The 16497-nt window shown below is 37.0% G+C and overlaps 1 protein-coding gene across 1 annotated transcript in view; it reads right to left on the bottom strand.

Annotated features, from left to right (window-relative positions):
- The window catches only part of CPS1 (carbamoyl-phosphate synthase 1), a 117964-nt gene that overhangs the window by 1742 nt on the left and 99725 nt on the right, over nucleotides 1-16497 (bottom strand). Inside the window, exons 32-37 of the mRNA XM_019727014.2 lie at nucleotides 15160-15330; nucleotides 12862-12936; nucleotides 9984-10082; nucleotides 2445-2504; nucleotides 1579-1691; nucleotides 106-235 (exon numbers count right to left, since the gene is read on the bottom strand). Of these exons, the coding sequence (XP_019582573.2) occupies nucleotides 106-235; nucleotides 1579-1691; nucleotides 2445-2504; nucleotides 9984-10082; nucleotides 12862-12936; nucleotides 15160-15330 (648 nt within the window). The remainder of the gene's footprint in view (nucleotides 1-105; nucleotides 236-1578; nucleotides 1692-2444; nucleotides 2505-9983; nucleotides 10083-12861; nucleotides 12937-15159; nucleotides 15331-16497) is intronic.

Genomic DNA, 16497 nt, shown 5'->3' with positions numbered 1-16497 from the left:
TACAAGAGGGGGAGGAAAGAGATGTACATAGATCGATGAACATTCTTCAGGAAGGCAGAGAAATAAAACTCCTCATGCAGCCCGGACTTGAGAAAAAGAGCATACCTGGAAATTAGTGAGGAGAGCAATGCCACTGTCCACAGCTGTCCGCCGAATCACATAATTATCATGGACAAACTTAGTGTTGTTGTTGGGGAGATTAATCACCAGGTCAATGCTGCCGTCTCTAATCAGTCTGGAAGAATGAACAACATACACAAAAGCTTGCAGGCGGCCATGTATATGTTATTGTTAGTTTCTCAAATACAAACGTAAATGACTCTCATAGTCATTTAAGTCAACGCTATACTGAGTTGACTGCCATTTGCCCATCTCTCCCCCTAAGTAAATGTTCAAATTGCACTATTTGGGGCTTATTCTTTGTCTTGTGTTCTTGAAAGAATGCTGGTGAAAGTCCAATTGAATAAAAGGTTTGTTTTCTCTTTAACATGCTATCTATCCATAGGGAGAGTTGGTAATTTGATCGATTTTTACTTATTTTTACAAGGAGGTGGTTCCTCCAGCATTGAAGGCCATTCCACCCCAAACCCCCATCCCCAGATTAACTTTACTTCACTGCCCGCTTCCCAGGGCCTCTCATCTGATGGTAAGAGCATTCAGGTCACCTGATTTTGAATTAAAGTATTTCACATTCTTTGGCGAGGCTGCTACACACACTCGAAGACATTTAAGTGTCAAAAGCATGAAGTAATGCTAATTGTTTCACAGAACTCTAAGCAAGGGCTTACAGCATCATTGGAAGTTTACTAAGGTCTAAAAAATGTGCCCTTCTTTTATTAGTTTGCTAATGATTACAGGTTATCATCTTAAGAAATATAACAGTATGTTGCATAGAATTTGGTATGACTTAGCCATTCAATAAGCGGTAATATCGTGGAACAACCGAGAATTACCTCCTGTGTACCTATGCCACATAGTTCTGTGAGAGTTCCTGTAATGGTGTTCCTGAAGGTTCATGTAGTGTGCTAAAATGTTTCAGAAATCTAATGATGACATAGACTAAGGCATAATAATAACTAACCAGATCAAAGAATGGCAAATTAGTTAGCCCAATGGATGACATTATCATAGCTCTCACCATAGTTTCCTACACATAGCAAGTGCTCAATAAATCGATTCAGTGATGCATAACCTCAGTGAAAGGCAGCTGGTCAATCTTACACTTGATAGATACACATGCACACACAATATCAAGTGCTGCATTGCATTCTTCATACCCATGATTCTCACCACTGGGATCTTGGTGTCTGTCAAGGAAAACACCCTGGCTAGGAACTATTGTGACAGATGCTACCTATCACCATGTGCACATTTGGCATTATGTGTTCATAGTAATAGCAAAGTTCATCAGAATGAAACTTTACTAATCATCAATAAATGTACTCATTTTAAATTGTTTGACTAGGAGGACTTTTAGAGACTTACAATAGGTATGATGAAGTATTCATATCATCCTAATTCCCAAAGTTAATTTCCTATCTGTGCTGTTTAGCTCAGACAACTCTGCCCAGTTCTTACTTTCTGATGGAAGAGAGGCTGGGATTCTGTCCTTCCTGAGATGGCCATGCCACTGGGGTGGCAGGGACATTGTTCGCATTGAGCCAGTCCGATGTGGCTTCTGTGGCAAAGAGCTGTGTTTAAAATGGAAAAGTCAGTTACCGTATCACAGGGAAGGCTTTCCTGAAGCAAAGGAGTCTACTGGGACACACTTGGCATTTAAAACATAAAATAGAAGAAACTGGTGAATATGAGAAGCAATACAATGCCATGAACAGAGATCTGGACTGAGTATCTGGAGTCATGGGAGTCAATATTTTTAAATTACTTTCAGTGACAAAAATTTAATAACCTAGTTGTAACTGGTTCCATAGAGGAAGGGGAAAAAAGTTATTCATGACTGAGAATTCATTGTTATTACATCAACAAAGCCCCATCACCAAAGGCCCACCCTGGGCCTTGGGAGTTATTTTGTTTTACTGAACAAGGCTTTGTGTATAGGTTTCGTCGCAATGAAGTTTTCCATGAAACTGTAACAACTGGAAACTATGACTTCATATAGAAACATGAGAAAGAAAAAGGGAAAATATATGGAAGTGCACTGGAATTTTGCCTGTGTAAAATACACAGAAGTTTATCTGTGTAAGATAAACGTTCTAAGTTTTTAGCTGGCAACTTCTACTAAGTTTGTGATAACTATGTTAAAACTAGTCTTTCTAATTATTTTATTCCATAGAAGCTTTGAAACTATCAAGTTAGTTACATCTTTCAGGTTGAAAGGATGTATTTTGAGCTGTTTCATTCCCTAAGTTTCTTCAATATTTTCTTTTGTGGATAGATTTCAATGCTGACAGAAAACAACTTGAAAAAAAATTAATATCACATACCTTGAAACCTTCATTGTGTAATTGCTCAGCCACACCAAGGAATTTTGGACGGAATGATTGCTGAAATGAAGGAAATTTAAAAAGATTCACTTTCTAGATATACATGTTCTTTATTAAGTCATATGCAATGTGGTATTCTCTCATGCCATCATAAGAGGCAGTCAGTGAGAGGTGTCAGGTGTTTTATACTTAAAGATGACAAGTTTTATCCTTCTATAGTGAGAATGAGTTCTTATTTTCCGATATAGATGAAACTCTATCCACACTGTCTTACTCTCTGCTGTCTTACTTTTCATCTTCCCCTCAAATCCCTTCAGTCCGTACTTAATCCACTTAGTTTTTGTGTGTGGATGCAGACAGACCCCAGTTTTGCATGAACCCTGTTCCTGGTCAGGGAGTATTTAAAAACACCTGGGCTAGGAGCTCAACACCTAGTGAGCCTTGCTGGATGTTTTGCCTGTTCCACTTGTCCTACTTGCTGAATTCAAGCGTTGCACTGCCCTTCAGTAACTAGGCCCTGTCCTAGTAACTCATGCACAGTGCCCTGCAGGAAGTCAATCATTTAGAACTCAGTTTTGCATTTACTCTGAGGAAAAGAGGAAAAGAATGGGCTCTGGAGTCACTAAACTGGTTTTCCTGTTCAGGCTTCACCACTTGTTTGCAGTGTGTGCTCACAAAAGTTAATGTCTTTGAGCTTCCATTTCTTCATTTTTAAAACAGCAACAAGAATAATAGCGTATCTACTTCTTGGGGCTCCACAATAAACCATGACCTTGAGTAACTTACTTAACTGCTCTACAATGCTCTTTCCTCCCTGTTAAATGGGAATACCAGTACCAGTATCGGCGTCATAGGTCATTGTGAGTAGTCAAGGAATGAATTTAGAAGCACTACTTGCATATAATACAGCAACTTGCATAATTACTGCCCTGTTGATAGTTCTCATTAAATATTCATTATTATTAACAAAAATGATTGTTTTTTCATCCTCCCAATGACTAGATTCCTGCCCCGGCACCTTAGTTCCCATTCCTGGGTTCTTCCACTGGCTGTCACACTTACAACACAAACTAACTTACTCCTCACACATATTTGACTTCCAGACAGGCTTCCTTAATGTTCCATCTGACTGCTCAGATATTTCCTTAGAGTCCACTGCTGTGACCTCCGTAAAGCCCCAGCTGGATCCATCTACTTTCCAGGTCCTGCCTTCCCTGGACTCCTGCCCACTGCCATCAGGGTTCCCCAGTTCTGAACATACCTCCTTCCTGTGGCCAAACGCCAATATTTGCAAGACAGTGTTCAGGGTGGAAGAAAGCAAAGCTAAATGGCTAACCCAAAGATCAGCCCTGACCTTGACTTCATTAATGTGAGTATATGAGTCACTGAGCTGAATCAAATATGCACAACCATACAAAGTTAAAAACATCCATTCTGCTTTAAAGGAGAATATTTAGGCTGTTGTAAAAAGTTGCACACAGATGACAGAATGTTACTTTAGTAAATGTTTTGTAATCTAGTTAGAAACCATATTAGTAATGGTTGAAAAAAAATAATAGATATGATCTTATTTCAGTTTCAGAGAAATTACAAATCTTGATAAAACATATCAAGGTCCCTGCACAATTTGAATACTGTTCAGCCCATAAAACCTCCTAAAACTTACTTACAGGGGCTTTTTGAGAACAGATCTAAATCCTAGGAAAAGACCCCAAAGACTATGTTCAAATATAAAATCCTTTCAGATTCGGGCCTTCTCAATCCCAGAACTGCAGTTTTATGAGAGAAAACTGTTGGCAAATAGAAAAGATAAATGCAACTGGATGAGTCTTGGCTAACCCACGCACTCCGGAGTTATTAATGACAGTCTTCTAGAACACGAGTTGTAACCATGCCCAGGAAAGTAGCTTTCCATTCTTGCTTAGGACCAAACAGTGAGAAAGGGGCTTAGCTGCAAGAAGCTCATGGTCAGATATAAAAACTAAAATAAGTAAGTATAAAATCAGAGCGTAACTCAGAGACATTAGGGCAATTTAACGAGATATGTGCCAATCTTTTTAAGACTAACTTAGGCAAAAGAACAGGACAATCTTTGTTCAAGTTTGATTCTGCTTGGAAAGCAAGGGATTCAAGTAGACAGCATTTTCTTCATGTTTTAAGGTTTCTTAAATACAGTAAATATATGTGAAATAGTCTAAATGAACTTGTGAATTTTGTCAAACACCCCTAATATGGAACAGCACATTGCGATCTTCTGCTAAGCACAAAACAAACTTAAGTAAGCACCAAAGTACATTAGAAGTTTCAACATAAAGGTGCCCAATAAACACTTATTGACTAATTGATAAATTACCTACTCTTAAATTTTCCCCTAGAAAAAAATCATTGATAATATGTGGCCATGTGATAACAAAATGTTGAACTGGTTTTCTAAAATACCACTTCACAAGTACAGTGATTCTCAACATGTGGTCCTCTGGGAAATCAGCATTACATGGAAATTTGTTTAAATATGAAAATGTGGGCCCCGACTCAGATCTTATAGGATCAGGAATTCTGAGAGTGAATCCCAGTAATCTTCATTTTAGCAAAACCCCCTGAAGATTCTAACACACATGTGAGTCTAGAAATAGGAGGCAATAGTAGGAGATAGGAGGACCATCCGTCTCGCGTTTTATAATTTGAGGTGAAGGTGCACTAACCTTGGCTAAAGATAGTGAAAAATGTGGAGGGAGGAGTACTAGGATGTAATTTTTGTCTTTGCCATTTTAAAGTAAAATAAGTCAGCAAGTCCTCAAAGACCCGTAGACACCAGTCAGAACCTCATGATGGAGCTGTTTCAGGGCTGTCCCCCAAGTGGAAAAGATAAATATCTGACATGACAGTACTGGCAGTTCCCAGCCAGGGAACCGCTCCGCCTTCTGGTCTGGGGTGTTGGCTTTCACAGCCACATTATAAGTTTCTAACACACACGTATTGAACACTTGTGACACATAAAACAGCCTCTCTACAAAAAGAAATTACAGCTGTCAGCTTCCATCGGAGTAGCCTCAGATTTAATAGCTGATTGAAAATACCTGGGTAAGAAACCATTTGTAACGAGAGGTGAAAAGTACAAGCTGATTTATTTCCTGGAAAATGTTTATAGAAAGAAAGTCCTTTAAAAATGAAAAAAAAAATCTATATTTATTTCCTCCGATTATCATTTTCACATTACTCTGGCTTCTGGCTGCAGAACAGAGAGCCATCTTAATATTGTGTGATGCCTGTGGACTCTCCAGGGACGTCTAGATTGACAACTCTATGGTTGCTCCTAATGCTTCTGTATTGAAGATAAAAGGTTATTCATGTCACTAGGAGTTGTCTTTGTCAAATAAAATGCTTGCTTTGTGTTTCTGAGCAATGCTGAAGTGCAGATGTCAGGATGGCCCTCCTCTCCACCAGCATCCCTGAATAGCCCAATCAGAGGGGAACAAACAGTGCATGCTCTTGATCTACTCTAGAGTAAATCGTTCATTGTTAAAGGGTGTTCCAGAAAACTTCAAAATGAGGCAGATTGCCTACTCATAGCCACTAAAAATAAATGCTGATGGGATGAAAGGAGGCTGGAAACATTGCAGGAGAATCAATGATGATTTTGTTCCCATACAAACCTGCATTCAGCTTTCCTTATATTATTATAGTATCTACGTCTGTGGAAAGCCTCCTGGTAGACACAGTGTATGTAATACTGTGTTTCCCCGAAAATAACACCTAGCCAGACCAGAAGCTCTAATGTGTCTTTTAGAGCAAAAATTAATATTAAGACCCGGTCTTATTTTACTATAAGATAATATAATATAATACATAATATTATATAATACCCAGTCTAATATAATACGCAGTCTAATATAATATAATATAATATAATATAATATAATATAATATAATATAATATAATATAATATAAATAATATAATACCGGGTCTTATATTGATTTTTGCGCCAAAAGACACATTAGAGCTGATGGTCCGAGTAGGTCTTATTTTCGGGAAACACGGTAGTTAAGCTGACAAGCAAGGATCCTTTAGCAAAATCTAAATTTTGATTTTTGTTTTTCCTAAGTCCTAGTTACATACGAGATTGATGTTAAGAATATTTCAAACTTCTCATGTAATTTGATCTATAGGATTTAACGTTGTAAGAGCAGACACAGAGGGTCTGTGTGAGTAAAGGATTAGGGTGGGAAAGAGAAATGAAAAGGAGACTGCAGTATAACCAATGAGTGCATGCATAGCCCCCCACACACACATGCACATATATGATATCTATTTACTAAATGTTGAAACATGGATGATATTTGCTAGTAATAATTGCTATTTAAAAATATGTGTTAAACTGCCAACAATAAGGAAAAATCTTTCCTGCCTCAGAGTCACTTTTACCTCTCCTCCATAGTTCGTTTTTCCCCCAAGTTTCTCTTGTAACTTGTTGTGAAAAATTAAGTTGAGGTATCTTCAATTAAATCCTACTCATACCAGGCAGATCAGTCAGGGTAGGAAAGTAAAGAGAAAAGAAGACCTACCGTGTTTACCCAAAAATAAGACCTAGCCACACAATCAGCTGTAATGCATGTTTTGGAGCAAAAATTAATAGAAGACCTTATATTATATTATATTATATTATATTATATTATATTATATTATATTATATTATATTATATTATATTACATTATATTATATTAATTATATTAATTATATTATATTATATTATATTATATTATATTATATTATATTATATTATATGACCTGGTCTTATAGTAAAATAAGACCGAGTCTCATATTAATATTTGCTCCAAAAGACGCATTAGAGCTAATTGTCTGGCTAGGTCTTATTTTCGGGGAAACATGGTATACCTTGAATAAATGGGATAGTTATTGACCATCTTCCCGATTTACAAACGAAGTAATAATAAGGCGAATTAACTGCAATAACACTAGCAACCAGGACTCTCCTGTGAGTAAATTCTACACAGCCTCATACTAAAGGAATGATTATGTTAATAAATAAAAATGAAATTCTGGACTCTCTTTCTTACAACTTTATTACATAACTCAACTAAATGCCTCCCCTTGTATTTACTGGATCTAACCCCCTTTTGTATATTAGCAGTGCTATTTTAGGTCCTTTTTCAGTTCTGATTCTATATAGTCAAATAAGTGTATATGAATTCTTCTGATCTAGTGGAATAATGTTAAATAAAATGATTTTTGAAAAGTACAATGTATCCTGAAATATGGGACCCTAATTACTTTGTCCACAGTTGCTATGAAGCTTGGGCAGAAAGTTAAGATGCCCAGTGAGTTTCACAGCTAGTAACTCTCTAGCTAGTATATTCTGTCATATTGTTCATTTAAATTTATGACTATATATTTTTAAAAATAGCTGTAAATGAAAAGTCTTCATATCGTAATGGCGAGACTACACATTAACTATTGGTGAAGGCAGCTTTTCCTTGCCTCCTGTATAAAGTAGGTCAGAAAATGATTCTTGTATTTCTCTGAAGGCTTGTAGTCATGCCGATCAAATTTACCACAGCTACAAATATGTTATTAAATATTATTTTATTAAATATTTATTTAAATATACTTTTTAAAACTTTATAATTACAATACGTATATGTTTAAACCCCTAAAATTATGCACCCATGCACAGGGAGAACATTCTTTGTCACAACTCCTGTAACTGCTAGAGCACTGCTTTCTTTAAAAAAGAATATATTGAAGAATAGAACCTCAGTGGACAGAACCTCACTGCTTTAAGAAAACTCTTTTCACCCCCAAAACCTTTTTTGTTCCTACAGAGCAAAACTTCTATTCACTAATGCCGAAATACACAAACATTTCGTGGGGATCAAATTAATTTTTGCTTCACATTTCCCTGCAGCACTGAAACCAAACAAAGCACAATTTTATACATCACTGCCTTTTTAAACTGGTATTTTACAATGTGAGCGCTAGTATGATTAGTTGTAAAGATGGGAACTAAGGGCATGGTCTCCTCTGAATGCCCCCAGGTCTCACATTAAACTTTAAGCCATAACTGGAAGTCAGGCAAATACTCTCATACTCGTGACTTAATAATACTTAATACCCATTTATAATGTAATGAGTCTCTCATATGGTGTGATGTGTCTCTAAACTGCCATTAAGCTTCGCAATTGCAAGTCATCTTGTTAGCCTCGGCTCTAACTGTTCACCATCACCCTTTTGGCACCTTTATAAAGACAAATCCCAAGTTACTCTTTGCAGAAACTTCTTCAAAGCCACTACCCACGCAGTCTCCAGAGTCTAATTTGCTGATATTAAGACACCCTAATGAGATGGCATCTATAATAATCACCCACTGGCTTGAGGATACCTGGTACTGTTCTAATTATGTTTTAATGATTTTTATGTAACCATGCAGGGTTAGAGTTTATTAAAAGTACGGCAGGGGTGATATATAACACCATCTATGGTTTTCATAGGAGCCAAGAATTACTAATCTCAAGTGAAAGTGAATGACCAGTTGGAAGCATCTAATATTTTTCAGGAAATTTATAAACAGAACAGTCTGACATTTTTGCAATAATTATTCCAACTAACAAATGTTTACTGGCTACCATTTTGCACTGATTTACATTTGACTTGCAATAATAAACCAATAACACCCTTTTCATTGTATGAAGATATTCACTTATAATTATTTCACCCTGTTTTGATTTAGAAGACTTACCAAATAATATTTCAAGAACCTGCACAGTATACTGTGGGATATACCGCCTCTGATAAGACCATTAAGTCACTGCCGTTCAAGAATTTTCAATTAGTCATAGAGTGTCAGACTGACCAAATTTCTCAAATAATGCCCATGTCTTCTTCAAGTTTGAATCTTCGACATTGAGTAGAAATTGAAATGTGAATGAATGAATGTAAGAAGGTCAGGAGGGGATAATATGACTTCAGTTTGCGATGTGTTGGGTTCGAGACATCCAGATAGAGGTAGCCAACAGATTGTTGGAAATATGAGATGGCTGAGAATTAAGATTTAAGAGTGATAGTTACAGATAGGAGAGTGGATACTATGACATAGATGAGCTGGTAAAGGGGAAAGTTGAAAGAGAGAGAGAGAGAGAGAGAGAGAGAGAGACAGAGAGACAGAGAGACAGAGAGACAGAGAGAAAACAAAGTAAGAGCAAAACATATAGAAAAGATGCAACCAAGGAATAGAAGAGATTCCTTTATAAGATACCCTAAATATCTTTCAGAACAAGTACCCTTTCAATAGAGATTTTTTCTTTCTTTTTTATTTATTCACTTACTCATATTGGCCACTGCAATGGAAAAAGGCAAAAATCAGGGAACATATAGAGAACAAATGATCGTTCTGTCTATAAGTTAGTGGATTCTTTAGAAGAAGTTAAAAAATTTCTCCTCTTATATACCACAGCTGAGGATCATCCCCACAACCATTCCAGCATGTACCCACAGGCGTGCACATAACCACACACCACGTACCTGTATTCCAATCAAGATGCCTTTCTGGGGTATCTTAAATCCTGTGGAAAGCATCGCCTTTAGGAAAGCTGTATGAATACCTTCACCAAAGCAAGCCACCTGTTTAGAATAAATGAAAAAAATAAAATAAAAGGAAGCAAATAATAGTCAACTACCCCTACCAAAAAAACAAATACAAATGGCAAGCACTTTACTCATTTACTCCTTTGCCAGATTTTATTGAGTCGCCCATGCAAGCTGAATCCAGGGATGAAAAGCCTGGCCAGGGCAGATGTATCTTATGTTTTTAATTAAGCATAATGAATGAATAAGCAATTCTTTCTCTATCCAACAACACTCCATGGGACAACATAACTGGATTCTACTGTGAGTTATTTGGATACAAATCACAGCTTCTGGTTCATAATGTGGTTAGTTACCAAATGTTAATATGACATAATGTTTAAATAACAGTGTATATCATGTATGCTATGCAGCAGTGCATGAATTCACAGGTCAGTAGCACAAATGCATAACTGCTGATCAATTGGTTAGGAGTCATTTCATATAGCTTATGGAAAGCCTTCTGCGAAATTCAATAAACCCATGAAAATCTCAAAGGAGCTTGTTTTCTTTTTATAATATTCATAAAATGAACAAAAATATACTGCTACTAGTTCTGAATACCACAGCCATCAGTAAAAAAGAAATTGCAAACTAATACATAATGTTAAGAAATACAGAAGCTTCACCGAGGGTAATGTGCTACAATATAACTACGAGTCAAATGGCCACCATAACTATAGAACAAGTGGTGGATGTGAGCGTGATGGGAGTAGATTCTGCCCTGCACACCATCATTTGGCACAGGTACAGAACCACCATTATAGTAAATAACACTGATGGTTAAATTCATTCTTCAAGCAAATGACTTTCTTACTGTGAAAGGAAAGTTGCCATCACAATGACCTTCAGTCCACCACCAGTTTATACTCCACAGTGAATGTTTTCTTTGGTCAAATACTGACCACCTAACTTAAGTAAAGTCAACCTTAGTTAAGGGGACCCAAATTCTAATTTGGAACTCTAATTCTAAGGGCCATCTCATCAAAAGTGCAGATACAACAACACATAGAGATTTCAGCAGTTTTATACCCCTCCCCCCAAAAAAAACAAACGAAAAAAATAAAATAACGTAGTCAGATATTCAAGTAAAATTTAGGACAAATACTCCCACCTCACCGCTAGGAAAATAAAATGCCCCATACCTGGATTAGGAGCTAATGGTTCATTCAGTCCCACCACAAGCCATTCAAATAATGAAAATGTCTTTTTGATGCATAATTGAGATTTCACTAAGCTAGATTATTATTCTGATTTCAGTTATAAAATAGACCTTGTAACATCACACTTAATGACACTTGGAAATATAACTCTAATAACGGAAGAAGCATTCTCTCTCTTTACATTTCTAAAACAGCTACAACAAAAGGGGAGTCAAATTTCTAAGTCTTTCATATTTCAACATCTCCAATAATGTATGCCTGGAGACAGAATAGACTTCGGCCCTGAAAATACGTTTGCCACACTAGAGCAAACAGTGTGAAGAAAATGAGCTCTTTCTCTGATCGGAACCTTGGACCAGCTGCAAACAGCCCCATTACTGAGTGATCATGGGACCAAGACGAACCCAGAGAGCACCTCCTTCAACAGCTGAGAAACACAACGGAGGTCACTCGTCTTAAAGTTGGGTGTTCTCACCTATTAAATTACAAGAAGCAGCAAAAAAGCTAGACAAGGTAATCATCAGTCCAAACACAAACAAGATAGCCATTTATTTCTCACTGCTTGCCTTCCTGTCTCACTTGGCTTCTTATCACAGATCTTGCTTGTAACCAGGCAACCATATAAAACCTCAGATCTTGGTTGCAATTAAACATTTTCCCCTTTCACGTTTTCCTTAATACCAAGAGGAAACAATGATGCCTCCCAGTCTGATGTTGACACTCCGTTGTGCACTGATGAGAATTTGAAGGTTGGAGCTAGTAAGTCTGTCAAGGGCTAGGTGATTCATAAAATGTCCTGACACTGACATGTAGGGAACTTTCTAGGATCTGACAGCTCTCTACAAGGAACACATTTCGCATTCTTAAAGAAACCTCCCGCTGACAAGAGTCCCAACACAAGTGAAGAGGGACATCCAGTGGCCAATCCCATTATAGTTTCTAGATAATCCCCAGGAAGTTAAAGCAGCTTTGAAAGGGGTTCTGGGATTCTGCATTTATTTGCATATTGCACAACGTTTAGGCCCATGAGCTTTCTAATGCTGTACATTCAGTCTACATATTGCTGGTAAAAATCCAATGATCTAATTGGAGGGTGCTATTGCAGAGGGACTGGAGAGCTTTAAAATAAAAAGAATGACCAGAAGATATTTACTTGTCTAGAGGAGTATCTGAAAGATGCTCCCAAATGTGTAATATGAAAATGAATTAGGAATACATGTGTTATAGTCACATGTTCAAATAAGTGAGAATTTAGACTCTGGTCCACAAATGACTTATACACACACACACACACACACACACACACACACACACACACATTCGTTTCAGGTGTACAAAACAATGTAATAGTTAGACATTTACACCCCTCACAAAGTGATAACCCTCCTTCCCCAATCTACTACCCCTCTGACATCGTATATAGCTGCAACTGTTCCACTGACTAAAACATTTTTCTTTAGCTCAAAATTCTTAAGCCCTTTCAGATTTACTCTGATAGCAGAAGCTTGTGTCTCCATTACTACTTACCAACTTACTTGACTATATTCAGATCATAAAACCATATATTTCAAAGTAGATTTAATGAAAGTGTTCATGGATCATTAACTAGTTACCTCTCCAGTGGAAGCCATCTCACATCGCAGAATGGGGTCAGCATCCCTCAACCGGGGCCAGGAAAACATTGGAGCCTGTCAGAAATAATGGGGGGGGAAGGGGATATGTGAGAAAAGTATAAAGGAACTAAGAGAGGACAAATATATGATGTGGTGAATTATCTCTCACATGATTTATTTAGTCTATGGTAGACATGTAAAAAATCTCTTTGGTCCAAGCATCTGATTTGAAAAACAGCCTTAAAACTCTGTTCCAAGAATCTCTTGAGTTCTTGGCCAAAAACTTGGGTTAAATAATCACAAATTATTTCTGTAAATAGGGCCCCTGTGACCAGTCTAGGCCAGTGTTTCTAATCTGGCCTATGCAGATTCTTACTGGAGTGATTTCAAACAAAGTTTGAAATTGGCCTCTCCAATCACAGATTTCAAACACATTTGTTCCTTGGTTGGCTTTTGAAACATTCCTCTTCTTGTTCTGATCATTTGAACTTGCAACAAACAAGCCACCTTGCCAGAAATTTCTGTCTGTAAGCTGACTTCTGAGACATTAAACTGTTGTTGACACCTCTTAAAAAGCTTTAAAAAAACATTCTACTTAGAGACACTTTTACTCAGAACTTTCATATGAACCAGAACATAGATAGGAATGCTTCTTTTTCATTTATTTTAATCAGTGGAACTCACTAAGAATCGAATTTTTGTTTCTTGCTTGTATACATTTATCTAGTCTAGACTGTTGCTCCTTTGATTTTTGGCATGCCTCTAAGTTTTCATGGGAATTCTAGCTTGGAGTCATTTCACTGGGTCCTTTTAGTCAAGTTATTATACATTCCTGAACTCCAGCTTCTCAATACCTTCATCTGTTGATATGTATCGACCTCACCAGAGCTATATTAAGATCGACTATGAATAAGTAATTTGAAAAATGTCAAGATTCATATACAATGATAACTAGGAAAGAGGTAAACTGAAAGATACAGTGTATTTTGAAAAATGTGTATTGTTTTTAGTTGGAAATTGTCTCATACACATGGCAGTGCATGTGTGCATGTATGTATATATTCCTCGATCTATGAACAAAGAAACATGAATTTGAAACTTATCTATAGAATCTCCAGGGGTAAAACGTTTTTTGGGCCCTTCTACTTGTTGGTCTCAAACAAACAAACAAACAAATAAACAAAAATTATGTATATATATCTCACTGAAAGCTTTAACAATTTATGTTTTGTCATAGTCTCCGGGAATAAAATGTCACCCTCCTCCCACATAAAAAGTGACATTCCATTTTAATGTGCTATAAAATCCAAGGCATCCTATATTACTAACTTAAATAAGATTAATACATATTTTTTGATTTATAGCTTCAACTAAAGCTTCCACTGCAAAAGTCAGAAGTCAGAGTCTCAGCTGTAACACAATTATGGTTGAGGTCACTAGTACATATAGGAATGGAAATCTTTTTAAGGCATCCAAAATACATAAATGTCACATAACTATATCACAAAATATAAATTAATTTCATTGTGTGCTTCATCTAAAATTTTAAATATATGTATATAATATCTCACTAATCACCATGCCTGTCCCATAAAGTAGTCATAATTATATATACTCTGTGCTTGGATACACTGAGCCAGCTAGAGGAGAACACTGGCTTTATTATAAGGTATTGTTAGAGATATACAAATATAGTATTGGAAATTAGTGAACAATCCCTTAAATTTTCCTGGTCACTTGTCATAAATGTGCTGGCAATTGCATCACCCTCACAACACCACTGTGAACAGCAACTGCTGTCTCAACTTCTCAAGTGGAAAAAATGTGCCAGTGAAGAAACAGAACTAAGTGAAGGTAGCCAACGTGGCAAGAATTTAACCAACATCCCAGGGTAAAAACTCTTCCAAGATTCATGCATTCCTGATGTCTTGGCACAATTCAAAAGTGGTATAATTTAAGTCTTACCCTAACAAAATGTGTCCACAATTTCTAATTACCAACTAAACTGGCACCAATTACATCAGTTGCATAAACTTAGTTTATGATTTACTCAGCTAGTTAGTTTTGAAGTTATACAATTCTAAATAATTAAGAACATTTTTTGAAATGTACACTAGTTCACATAAAGCTGACCGTAGTGCAACTGCATCACATTAGTCAAAAAAAATATCGTAAGTCCCCAGTTCAGCCCTTTAGTTGGAAGGTTCATAGAATATCAAGATTATTTGGATGAAAAATTGTTCCTTTAATTTCTTTGCAATTTACAATAATGACTAATAGAATTTTTTCAAACGTTACCTTGATTGCAACATAGTCAGCAGGAATGATGGGGTGCTCCAGTGTTGGAAGAGGTTTCTCATCAATGTTCTCTCCAATCATGACCTTCGTGGCCACATCAATGAAGTCTACCCCGAGTGTCTTGGAAACAAATGGGAATGATCGAGAAGCTCTCAGGTTACACTCAATCACCTGGAGAGAAGATTCAAAAGAGAAAGAATGGTGAGAGCCAATGACAACAATATTGATAGTCTCCCTGCCACTTGGAGTCCAGCTGTTATTGACTGGGGATTAGCTCTTGTTTTGTCGGCCTCTCCCTTTCCTCCCCACTGTTCTCACACTTTTGCTACCTGGTTTTCTTCAGTCAGTATCTTTGAACTCTGACTGTCTTCCATCCCCTTTCCATAATTCATCCCCATATACTACTGACAGGTTGATGTCAATGCAGACCTCAGGTAATGCCACATCCCTACCAGAAGCCTTCACTGGATTTCCACTGGCCATCAGATCACAGTCAGATCTTTGAAGGCCTGCTACCCTCCTGCCTCAACATGCCTCTCTGTGTCCTTGTATTACCTTGGGCCACGTTCCTGGCCCCAGTCTTATTTTCCATGTTATCTTCCACTATTTCCTGAGAAAAATGATCTTGCTAAACCAAAGTAGTCACTATCTCCTAAAATGTGCCAAGTTTTCTCATAGATCTTCCATGTGTAATGTACTCTTTACCTTCCTTCCAGCCAATCTTTAAGATACAGTTGAAAATACAAGATCTTCATTGGAATCTTTTATGATTCATCCCAATCTAGATAAGCAGACATATGACACACAAATGCATGCTCATGTACATATGTACGTGCATGTGTGCAGAAACACACACACATACAAACACTAGCAGATATGGTCACTCTATTCTATGACTCCAATATCGTTTTATTTGTGCATCCCTTCTAGCAGCTATTATACTCTAGCTTGTGTGATGCTTATCTACAAATTCCTTTCCAGTCCTCACCAAACTGAAGACCTTTGGGAGCAGTAACTGCTTTATAAATCTTTGTATTCACCATATTACTTTGCATAGCAGATGCCGAATCCATATTGGTTACTGATGGGTTAAATTACACAGACTAAATTAATTAAGACTAAACTAGCTGACTTAACACTTCTCTATTTTTTTGGTAAATAGTATACAAAATATATCTTCCTTCTCTCGGAAAGGACTAAAGCAACACTACAGTGCATGCAATTTATAACTGCTATACATGTTCAGATTACTTTATGATAGTCACTGTATCCATCTGTACTATACTGGAGATAGCAGACTGTGATCTCCTTTCCAGTAGATCGGAGTGTTTTACAAAG

The sequence above is a fragment of the Rhinolophus sinicus genome, linkage group LG01 (assembly GCF_036562045.2).
Source record: "Rhinolophus sinicus isolate RSC01 linkage group LG01, ASM3656204v1, whole genome shotgun sequence".
NCBI classification, from domain to species: domain Eukaryota; kingdom Metazoa; phylum Chordata; class Mammalia; order Chiroptera; family Rhinolophidae; genus Rhinolophus; species Rhinolophus sinicus.
Note: the sequence above shows the minus strand (reverse complement) of the source record. Positions and strands in the feature narration are given on the sequence as shown.